Source organism: Buteo buteo, chromosome 19 (genome assembly GCF_964188355.1).
Source record: "Buteo buteo chromosome 19, bButBut1.hap1.1, whole genome shotgun sequence".
In the NCBI taxonomy this organism is placed as follows: domain Eukaryota; kingdom Metazoa; phylum Chordata; class Aves; order Accipitriformes; family Accipitridae; genus Buteo; species Buteo buteo.
The window spans coordinates 15,340,645-15,352,874 of record NC_134189.1 but is presented as its reverse complement, the minus strand read 5'-3'; the positions used below and the strand labels follow the sequence as shown (position 1 = coordinate 15,352,874).

Below are 12,230 nucleotides of genomic sequence, written 5' to 3'. Positions count from 1 at the left end.
CTGGCATAATAATGATCCTCTGTATCTAATGATACCAATTGTCATTGTAGCTGAGCATGTAAAAAGCCTGAAATGCTTCCCATTCTATTTGAAGTAGATAAGCATAGTGTTGTGTAAGGAGACAATGAGGTCAGCAGCAAGTTGAATATTTATTTAAATACTGACAAGACACTTGGATGATTTTTTTCTTGCTCTAAAATAAGAAGCAACTCCCGGTCTGAAGAGCTTACAGTAGAAGAAAAAAAATCAACACAAAAATGAGGAAAAGTTTAGAAGACAGACTAACCCAAGTGGTTCTTAGTGTATCTTTACACTTCTATCAATTCAAAATGTTCAAAGAACATAGCCTTATCAGCCAATTCCCAGTTCTGCATCTTAAAGATGGCATTAAAACACAGCCCTAAAATTCTGGTTAAACTAGGGAAAATTGTATCAGCACAGACCCAAAGCTGCAGACAGAATATACTGCTGTAAATCTGGGATCAAATGGGTGATTTGCTACATTCAGTCTGCAATAGCTATAGCTATGCAAAAAAAGTAATACCTACAAACTGTATGTAGCCCCTGAAAACTCTATCCTGCTCATATGAATGTGTTTCTTAGCTGAAAGGTTCAGAAAAAGACAGACACACTCCAAACATCAGGTCAGATGTAATTGAGTTTTCAAAGACAGGGAAGACTGAACACCTTTTGAAGTGCCAATTAATTGCCGGTACTGACTGCCAGTGTTTGTGAGTGTGCCAGTTAAAACCAGTTATAATCAAGCCCATCCCAATGCCTGCTGGAGCATGCAGTGTTCTTCGCCTCACTGCATTTCCAGTACAGCTGGTTTCCCAAACAGCACTGTCACAGAGGTGGTCAGAAGAAGTGATTGCAAACCAGAAACAAGAGCTGTCAGCATGAATCTTCACAGGGAAGTTCCCCTTGCATTTAAAATAAACTTATGAGCCATCTATCTACACCACAACTGTAGCTCACCACAATTGCCTGGATAATACGTGTATCTGCCCCAAATGTATGTGTCTTTTTTAACTATACCAAAGATCAGATGTTTGACAAGTATTACTTGTTCCTACAAATTTTGTCATTTAGCAGTTTTAAGTGTTATCTAACAGTTCGTGCAGTTTTTGTAGGTTATACAAAACAAGTGACACTTCATTACTACACCTGCAACTTCAGTTATTGCTGCATAATAGTTTTTTCTACTATTGGCAAAACTAAACTTTCACAACTAGAATATTTTAAGCTTCATAAATAATATAGCAAAGACATTCTTGGCTTAAAAAGAAAACTACATATATTTACCTGCCATCATAGCTATCATACTGGCTTTGTAGACATTAGCAAGGGACCCCAGTTCACCTGTTGCCAAGATTGTTTTCATATGAGCTTTTCCACAGGCCTCACGGCACTGACGGATCTCCTCGTAGAGACCTGTGGATAAAAGCATGTGAGAATGATCAAAGTTGCCTGAAAGACATTTTCAAGTATGGCTGTAATTTCCACTTCTGGATTAATTTTCAATCTTATAATTAGTCATAGCACTCAAGAACTTAAGTTTTGTAAGTTCAATAAATTACATGACTGGAGGTAATTAACAATGCCACACAGTTTCAGACTTAACTTAATAGCTATTAATGTCGGTTCTCTCAAAACTAAGAATGTGCACAGTATGCCAAACACTCATGAATACATCATGAGTAAAAAATGCTATGATAGTCAAGATCGATTTTAAAACAGCTTTTTTTTTAAAACAGCAATAAATACGGTAGTACATCGAATCAGTACTCAGGGACAGTTATGCTTTCCTGTCCACATCCCATCATCACCCTCTCTGTCCCCTTCAGCCACATTTGCCAAAGGGCTCAGCCTAAAAGACACCGAAGGTGTGACCAAGTTGTCTAATGACAAACATGAGGGCCACCTGAGATGCCATGACGTATGTCCCTTGGCTTCCAGCTGTCCCCCCTGGAGGCTCCACATCTCCCTTCAGTTTCCTGCTGTTCGCCCTGGTACCATGGGACCATCTCGGGAAGTCTGATTATGGGGCTCAATGTCTGCGTTTAGGCATCTGAATCCCACTTTAAACTTCTTGAAAATAAGAATTTCCTGAAAAAATCAATGCGGTCTGCTGACATCCCTGGTGAGGAGAGACCAAGGCCTGGGATCACACCTCAAGGACCAGCAAATCCACACGGATCTGTGTTTACAAACCACCTCAAGTAGTTGCGTTGCCCACGAGGCTACTAAGGACTTGGACCATCCTGTGCTGTGACCTCAGACGGCCCCAACAAAGGTGAAGGAACCACCACGGCAGGAGGGCCAGCAGGGCGACATCTGCCTGGCATGCTGTGGAGCTACAGCTCCGGGGGCAGAGCTGGACCCTCTCTTCTGATGCCCCCGCTCACGGAGGAGGCTGGCTACAGCTCAGGAAGGAGGTTTGTCATGATCCACTGTTACACACACAAGCACTGCCACTGCACTCACACAGACAGCAGGGCTGACTTACATAAAGCCTTTTAGATGGGAGATAAAGCAGACCGTTATCTCTGTGTCTTCACACCACTTGGAAAACAAAAAGCAAACCCTGCCCTGGAGTTGCCCCTCCCTCCCCACAGAGAGCGCCATCACCTCTTGCCATCAGTCTGTCTTCCCACCTACAGCTCGCCTCAGCTCTCGTCCCCAGGCAGTCAGCATGTCCCCGAGACAAACCAGCACACATCCCACCCGCTCTCCGCTTCTCCGTGAACTGCCACCCAACCAGCCGGCCACCGGCTGCAGCCAGGGAGAAGCAGGGACAGGGAGGACAGGCCGGCATTCGGCTCCTCATGGGCATCGCCCAGAGCAGACCACCCCCTCAGAAACTCCTGCTTTCAGATTTACGAAGTGTCATGGCCAGAGGCATGCTTAACTTTCGAACCGTTTTATATTTTCACAGACTCAGTAAGGACTGGAATAAACTTGGACATAACCAACTGTAAAAAGGCTGGGATTCGTAGACCTGGTCAGGAAACGCAACACAGAGAGCACAGGGAAACCCTCCCACTCTTTTTGGTAAAATTCAGCAGGGCTCCCACAAAATTTTAAACATAGGGAGACTAAAAGAGCTAGAAATTATTGAAACATAGCTGTTAGAAGCTGGTCATTCAGAGATGTTTAAAATTCCTCCAGTGTGGAGAGAAAAGCAGCTCTCACAGTGTACAGCCACCATTTCTGGAATTTGAATTAAAAAAAAAAAGGCATGAAATAAGCAAACAGGATCCTTTGCAAGAGAGTCCTTTTCACAAATCATATTAAATCTTCAAAGGCATAATCAAAAAGTTCTTTTATGGAAGGCTAAAATACAGCTTTTAACAAATCTTTCTTGCTACAACAGTCCAGGACACGGCGATGAAGACTAAATTTTTTCAGCGATACTATCTTTCTTTTCCTCTCAGTCCCCAAGCGAGACCCAGAAACATACAGCAGGGTTTGCCAGCTGCTGGATGGCTGGACCTCCCCTCCACCTGTGATGCTGCTGCATCCTACTGATGCCATCAGCACACCAGGCAGCCAGGGCTGGGATGGCTGGGGTGGTCCTCTGAGACATACTACACACATTAGTAGACAACTGGCTAATGCACTTAGCAAGTCCCTTTATAGACACCAGGCTTCACCTTGTTTCTTACTATGTACCAAAGGTGTGAATTAATCAGTACTAGCATGCGGTCTAACATGTTTTATTGATCAATTGATGATACTCCAGAAACCTACATCAAATCGAGACTCAAAAAGGAAATAAAAAGAACCTGTGCTATTTTCTTGTGCATTTGATAACACTGCTCATGTTAGATCCAAATGCAGTCTTTTTTTGTGGAGTAAGGCTTTCCTGAAGCTTTTGGAAAGCCAGAGAAAGCAGCTTTCATGTTCTTCTAGCTTCGGTAACAGGAAGAAAAGACTCGAGTTTTCTCTACCTTTAAGATACACCACCAAAAATGTCACAATAAAATCAACAAAATGTACATTTAGGTTGGATTCCAGGAAAAGAAATTACAGGCTTATAGCTGTTGTTCACTGGAGTTCGTACCGCAGCTACAGCATTCTCCCTATTGTTGGAAGGTACTTTTATATGCAATTAGTGCCAAGATCATTTGAACAGTCTCACTATCTGACAGCATGCATCAACCCACGGACAGGAACAACTGAGGATCTTCAATCATCCGTGTCTATCAGGTTAGCTGAGGTGGTGGAAAAGTAGGCATACTTTAATGGGGCAGGTGTGTAGGTAATAAATACTGCTCTTTATTCAGAGACCAATTATTGCAGACAATAGCTGGCATTCATAGGACATTCTCAACCCTACAGTAAAAGCAGAAATAGAAATGCAACTACCTCTGGGACAGAGAAAATTAACCAGAGCACCCCAGTCCCAGTGCTAGCAGGAACTGCTTTGACACAGAACAAGTACAAAAACTCCTACTCCTTTCAAAAATAAAAAAGAAGTTTCAGTACTCAGTTTTAAATCAAGGTACAAATAACTTGATTATCCTGAAACTTCCTGGCAAATGCCTGAAGTATAGGTGGAGTTAATCACACTTGAAAACGCACTCAGTGTTTCAAGGAGTCCTGGGCTTCTTCCTGGACAGTCTGTGCTGCCAAAAAGTCCATTGTTTAACTACTCGGTTCCATCAAGCTGAACAGTAGCAGGAGCAGAGCTGGACGTTGCCGTTCTGGGAATATCTGTGACCTGTGCATAACACCAGTAACTGACACAGCAGATAGAGCTTCTCTGGTTAGCAGTAGTGGCACAAAGATTTGGGGAAAAACCTCTATCACAGAAAACCCTGCAGTCGTATTTTCAACTGTGAGCTAAGACCACCATGAAGAGGTTGCAAGAGATCTCATACTGACTGCTAAAAACAAGGAAAAGAAAATCAAGAGCTCTCAAAGCAAATGGCCAGTACTGTGCAGCATCTTGAACACAGCACCAACACTATCCATTCTGAAAGAAGTCTAAGTCTTAAGCCAGAGAAAAAAAAAGAAAAAGAAAAAAAAGAAAAAAAAACACCAAAGAAACCCCCAAAGCAAGCCAACCTATACAGAATATATTTGGAGCCAGTTGCTCATTGATGTAGTCTGTAGTAGCTCCACTGACTTGGCTGTTAAAATGGATGTGACATAAGAACTCTTCTACTTTACATCCACTTACTTAAGATACCTCACTGCTTTCATGAACTTTAGATCTGCTTTTATTGGATGCATTTATAGAAGTCAGAAAATTCAGATTTTATAGGAAAAAAAAATACTTTCATAGGTGTGGTTTTAAATTTTATAAAAGATAAGTGTTGGAAGGTGTCTTTTGTGTAGTTTTCCTAAAATTCTAACTATTCAGTACATTATATTGATTTTTAGCAGATATTAAATATACCAAAGAAAATGTTCCTCCCCCTACACATTTCTCAAGCAAACATCCCTGACAACTACTGCCAGCTATAATCTGCCCTAGATTGTCTAGATGGTCTTTTGCTTTGGTCTAATATATTTGTCCTATAAATCACAAAATAAATGGGATAACCAATATTTCCTACACAGGAAATGAAAATATTAAGGGGAAAAAAACACAGCTTAAGTTTTTATGAAACAGCTCTTCTCCAAAAATGTGGTGATAAAAACACTTTTTCTTTTTTTTTTTAAATTCAGCTTATTTGCTTTTTTTACCTAGTCACTCACATTGACTGGTGTTAAGGGTAGAAACTGAGATGAGGGGGGAAGATGTTTCGATTTCTGTTAGACCAAAAGATCAAGGTAATCATGATGGGAAACTGGAAAATGAGCTGGAGTCCCTTCTGTCTTGCATGTTAATGGCAGGTTTGTTAACAAAATGACAAGCAAAAGGCTATCAGCACAACACGACTCTTTCAGTTCTGCTCTCAGCCACATATGTGCAACTCCAGGCTTCAGTCATTCACATGAAACTGAAAACAGAGCTTGGCGTCAGGAATCTGAGCTGCTGCTGGCAATATCAGACATAGAAATTGTGCAACTAGACTTCGAGATCCCAAGTCAGCTTGCACACCTAGAAAACAGTAAATTCAACTATATTATTTCTGAACAACATGTGGAGTCTTTTCCAAGTCTCTGGAGCAGGAAGTGTATTTTCTCTGCACTGTTTATAAATCATGTAACACAAAAGGGGGCCCCAATCCCTGAACAAAGCCTCTAAACTCACAGTTGAATAATTATTAACAGAATTGAAAGGCAGCTTTCATAATGAGGTTATACTCAATGTATTTCATGGATGCAGCCATGTTCAAACTTCTTAGATTATACTTGGTTTTTTTGCTTTTCTTGTAGGAAAATTCAACTGACAGAGCAAATGATGGGTTAACAATACCTCTGAAGCTGCTGACAGTGTAGTATGTCCAGGTGTTTGCTAAAAGCTGTGGAAATAGAAGTAACATTACAGCACCCCAGAGAGCTTCAGAAGGTACTGCAACTCCAATATATTCATTGATAACAAGAGGGAAAAAAAGAAAAAGAAATAAATACAATTTCTTTGAACAATTTGTTGGTCAACTTCGTCACTCTTTACATACAGGGTCCACATTCTGTGCCTAAAGACAGTATCTAAATTGTGATTTTTAAGCTTAATCCATACTTTGTCAAGTGATAAAAGACAATGGTTGAGTAAACTATCGTAAAGTAGTATTGCTTTAAAAGCTAATAGGTTGTAAAAGGTATCTTAAGTTCATAAACTTAAATCTCATTTAATGTTATTTTCGAACGTAATTTAGCTGTCCAATAAAGCTTCTTTCATGTTCAGCACTATTAAAAAGATCTTAACAATTACTTCATAAAGATCTAGAAAATATATTCTGAGTGTCATAAAGAGCTCCAACAATATTTAAGAACTGCTTTAAAATAACTTGACATAATTGGACATACACTAAAATATTTAATAATCAAACAAGCCTTTGAAACAAATCACAAAGCAACACTATCCTAGCATGGTAACCCCAATTATTGCACAGGCTAGAAGAAAAGCTAAAAATATATGAACGGTAAGATAAAGCACTCTACCACATACATATTTTTGTCAATAAGTCCTGAAGCTGTGAAGACAGGCAGCATGAGAAAATAACGATAAAAATATATTAGCGTTATAAGCATAAGCAGAGATTCTGTCATAACTGCAAGGCAGCTCTAGTTGAGGAAGCACATTGAACACAGGCATAGTTACTGCATTAAACTTTTCAATTTTATGTAATACAGGGATCCATCCTAAAAAAGAGTTCTTCATCCCTTCTTCTAACTTCCTTAAACTTACTTTATACATTGTTTTGTATCATACCTAATCATTAGATAGAGGTGGAAATCTGCATGTTCACACAGTTAACGTATCTATTGAAAGCTAAACAGGAAGTCAGAACACTAGATTTTCACCAAAATATTCAGATCACCTACTGAAGTAATTTTTTTGGATGGGAGAGTTAAGTATGGTAATTTTTCACCCTATAGTATCATTATCTGGATGGCAAATAAATTCTGTTCCTGAGGTAGCTTTTTTCAAGACCATGTAAATATGTGCCATACACAGATTCACGTTCTTGAATAAACTTTCAGAAAACATTTGGAAATCATTTCAATTCTGTCCTCAGTAGAAAAAAGTAAACTAACCATTGACAAAAAAAGGATGGCTTTCAACCTTGTCATGACTTCAGCTCTGGATAAAAGAATATGCATACCAAATCAAAAGTCATCCCTAATTTACTTATTTAGTAAACTGACAGCTTTATACTACACCCATCATTGCTGTGTCTGTGTAGTCCTCCCCGGTAATTTATGATCACAAAAACCCAATTAATTTCCCATATAGAAAAACCTAACAATGTATGTATGTCCAGTTTATTTCAATCACTTATACAAACTTTCTCTCTGAATCTAGCCCTGTACTTCTCCTCTGAGTTCTCCTTCACGTAGTCCCAGGCAATATAACCTTGAGCCTGCATTTGCAATTGCCTACATGCACTAACTTTCTGATCTCTGCTCTATGCAACTTGTACATAACAGTGGTTTGTACCATGAAGTCTGAAGCATGGTAACCACAGTTATGTGAGAAATCGCTACAAGACAGACTTTTTCAGACACAATTGCTCAAGTCCAGTTTAGTGGTCCTTTTTTCATCTTAGTGACACATCACGGACTCAGCTCACTTTGTGTCCAAGACCAATATGTGTTCCTAGTGGAGTGCAGCTCCTGGAGAGGGTATCTGCTTTGTAGACCATAGTGTAGACCCTAACAAAGATACAGTGTAGGAAAGTGTGATATAGTCTTACTGCCAGCTGGTACAGAACTTGATCCATCATTCCGTCTTATTTAAAACCATTCAATCACCCAGTCTCCATATTCCAGCAATTTCTGAGGCCATACCTGAACGTAAAATAGCCACTCTGAAAGAAACAAATGTCTGCAACAACGTCCATCCTCAAGAAGTCAAACATTTGTAAAGCTGCATAGGTTTAAGAGCAAAAGGATGGAGATGGTAAATACTACAAAAGATGTCAAGATGTTACAGCAAGTGGAAACCAGGATATCAGTCCTGAAGACACAGATGCAGAAACATGTGGGTTTTTTGGTTCAATTTTAACTGTTAATTGAAGGAAGATGAAAATCAGAAAATACGATCTGTTACCATGATGATTGTACTTCCTTAACCAAACTCAGGTACCAGGGGTCCTTTATGAAGTCTTCCAAGAAAACAGGCTATTACGGCGCTGCATTATACAGCTAAATGGAAAATTCATTCCAAGACAATGACGTGTTTACCTTCACATGGAGATTAGTTATAGGAGCATTGTCAGCACTTAAGGCAAGCCATCCACAGTACATTAAGAAGGCAATTAGAGCAAAAACCATCTTCAGCATTATTGTTCTTACTAATTAGTAGTAGTCTACAGACACAAGAACATCAATAACATGAACAGTTAATTTGTACCCTCAACTTTCAGGAAAAAGAAAACAACTAAAATACATATTTTTGTCAAGAACTGAAACATGTATATTTAACAAGGTATCATCTACATTAGCAACCCCTTGGGGGTTTTAAAAAACCTGTTCAAATAATTAGGCATTCTCTTCCATTTCACTTGCTATTTTTTTAATCCTGTACACAAAATCCTCTAAAGGCATAGAAGGAATAGACCCGAATTTTCAAAACACAAAGTCATTCTGCATACCCAGCTTGACAGGACTTTTAACAGCATTCTTTTCAAAAAATGCAACCATTTGTCATAATTTAGTTAAATAGTTTTCATTTAGTTCAGTGCCCCAGATTATCAGTTACTTTTAGGGGAGGGACCAAATTCTTCAAGGACTGATGTGGAGACCTAGGGAAGAGACAAAGACAGAGCTTGCACGTGCACATACAGAGGTTTAGGTTCCTTGCCAAAGGATGGGTACTTACGTTCCCACTGGCCAGTCAGCACCAGACTTCTGCTAATGACAATGTCAATCTCTCTGGCACCATATTCCACAGCTAGCTTTATTTCGGCCAGTTTGGTTTCTAGAGGAGTTTGTCCAGATGGAAACCCAGCAGCCACTAGCAAGAAGGGAGATGCAGGTAGAGGGAAGAAAATGTTTTATAAATTGACCATAAAAACACGAATACCTCTAATACACCAAAGAGTTTGAAAGTTATTCTTTTTTATCCCTACCATGATTCAAAAAATCTAAAGGCACCTCATCCTACCCTCTCTTCATCCACAAGAAGTATTAGCTCTTCCCTCAAGAACCAATGTCCAGCAAGATACTAAGTGAATCTTGTGATAAGGTCTCTTTCACATACCTTAATTTTTGCCAAAGCAGCCTACATAAGAAAGCACAATATCTATTGCTTTCAGCAGAATTGAGCAAACAAGGACAGAACTCATGTATAAAGCAATACATACATTTTTAATTCTCCCCAGTTCTTTTAAGTAGTATTTCAGATTAAATCCTAGTAATAAGTTTAACAGCTAAATCACAATATAGCAAAAATTGCTTTCAATGAGGTCTACTTAAGATTACGTTTATGATGTTCAAGTACAAAACCCAAAGGTAACTTTGGAAATGGAAAAAAAAAATGGCTTTATCAGACATCCTCTTTCTCTCTGATATATAAATGCATTTAGTATGTAATTTTTCCCCTACATAACAATGAAACAACAACAAAAAAAACCACTAGAAAACATGGATCTTAGCATTAAACACCTGATCTAACTTCAAAGTTAGCCCCTGCTTTGAGCAGGAGGTTGGACCAGATGACATCCAGAGCTCCCTTCCAACCTGCATAATTCTTTGATTCTACTTCTTTCTTATTGTAGATTCAGGACTTGTCTCCTGTGTATGGTGACTGGAGAAGAGTTGGCACTATTAGATTTGTAAGTACAAGTCCTGAACCTGCAGGCTGCTCAGCAGGCAATAACCCTTGCCTCTGCACACAGATTCATTGAATTCAGGATTATACTGTTTGTACTGATTGTAGGATTATACTTAAAAGCCAAACAACTGATATGGGAAAAAAAACTTGTATTAGAACTCCTAAAGCTCATATTGCAGTATATTTTTTTTTTTATTATTATTATTATTATTATTTACTTAGTGTCTACTGATGCTTTGTCCAGCACACTATGTCAATTTCTTCTATTTGGGTGAGGAAAACCCTGATAAGCACCTCTTTGAAGAGCTTCCAGCAAAACAGACTTGGCATTCCTGATAAGTTTGAAGTTGAAAGAAAACAAAAGATTATACCAGAAGCAAACCCCCCTCCATTCCTTTCCTTCCACCTGCTACCTTTTCACCTTATGCTCTGAAACAAAAACAAGTCCAAACTTCTGGATTTTTCTACATATTTTATAGCATCAAAATATTTAATTGGATATTTTTTAATAAAGCTTACCTGAAGCTACTGGTATGTTACAACCAGCAGCCTTTAGGGCATTAACAGCATCGGTGACTCTTGCGGGATATACACAAACTGCTCCAACACTAATACCTGCAAAAGCCACAGTTTACTTTTTCATATATATATTTCCATCTTCTCGAGTGCAATCCATATCATGAGCATGTGTGCATTGTTCTCACCTCCCACTTCTGCATTCTCACAAGGATCTTAAGCACCTACACTAGAGATGTCTGTTATATTGCTCAAACGGTTCGGATAATTCTCCATATTGTTACCTCCCTCATGTTCCTTTACCTGACCCTGGCAACAAGGTTGCATGAGCAGGAGTTAAAACACCAAGACTTCTGTCAACAGATTCACTCTTTAAGGCCAACACGTACAAGTTAAGACATGCTTAGTCAGCGAATTACTGTGAGAGAAACCACACTGCCAAACTCTGTCCTTACTTGTTGAGCCAGACTGAGCCCAGCAGCAACTGAGCACTTTTTATGTTAATGCAGTCCTACTGCATTTCTAGTTAAAATGCTATTCTCTCAAAGTGTCAGATAATTGACCTCATATTTAATACTTCAACTGTCTGAAGAGTCCATAAATCCAAGTTTTTTAAAAAGACTAATCTTTGATATTTTATGTGTATGGCTTAAAACCAGAGGCCTGATTCCCCGTTGGTTCTACATCATATGACTTCAAGCAGTGGACTAATGCCCGTGTAAAACTGAAATATTTCAGTAGTAAAAGCATGCCCCAAATGTCATTGGGATTTTCTTTTTGTTAGATCATCACAAGGCCAGCGTGACAGGACAAAAGTCAAATGGTATTCACTGACACATCAATGATTACATCTGGAAAAATTCAGAAATGCTGCTCAGATGTAAAGAGTTTTGTTTTACTGATAGTTATATGACAGTCTCAATTTGCTCTGAAGTTCTATTGTGTTCAGTCTTGTGTGTAAAATTGGGACTTCAGATGGAGCCTGCTCGAGTAACGTCAGTGAAAGTTTTACCACTAGTTCTTAAGGGCTGCCTTCAACCCCTTCAACTCTGTTGACTTAGCTGGGAACTCTGTGTGTATGCACGTGTCTGTGTATACATGATACGCACACAACTGCATACACTCACTACAGGACTGACTCCCTGAAGTAGACTGGGCTGCAAAGATGTCTCCTATCTAACTATTGAAACAAGCAGGTAACAGACAGTGCTTTCTGAAGGAAAAATAACATGCTTAGGACCGTGAAATGCATCTTTTCTGACAGGGAAAGTGGCAGGCTCGGTAGTTACATACAGAAACAGCACAAAAGCCAAAGGAG

At 39.3% G+C, this 12,230-nt stretch overlaps 1 protein-coding gene across 1 annotated transcript in view; it reads right to left on the bottom strand.

The window, feature by feature from the left end:
- The window catches only part of DERA (deoxyribose-phosphate aldolase), a 58,255-nt gene that overhangs the window by 32,115 nt on the left and 13,910 nt on the right, over positions 1-12,230 (bottom strand). The window contains exons 4-6 of the mRNA XM_075051317.1: positions 10,916-11,011; positions 9,443-9,577; positions 1,306-1,434 (exon numbers count right to left, since the gene is read on the bottom strand). Coding sequence (XP_074907418.1) covers positions 1,306-1,434; positions 9,443-9,577; positions 10,916-11,011 — 360 coding nt within the window. The remainder of the gene's footprint in view (positions 1-1,305; positions 1,435-9,442; positions 9,578-10,915; positions 11,012-12,230) is intronic.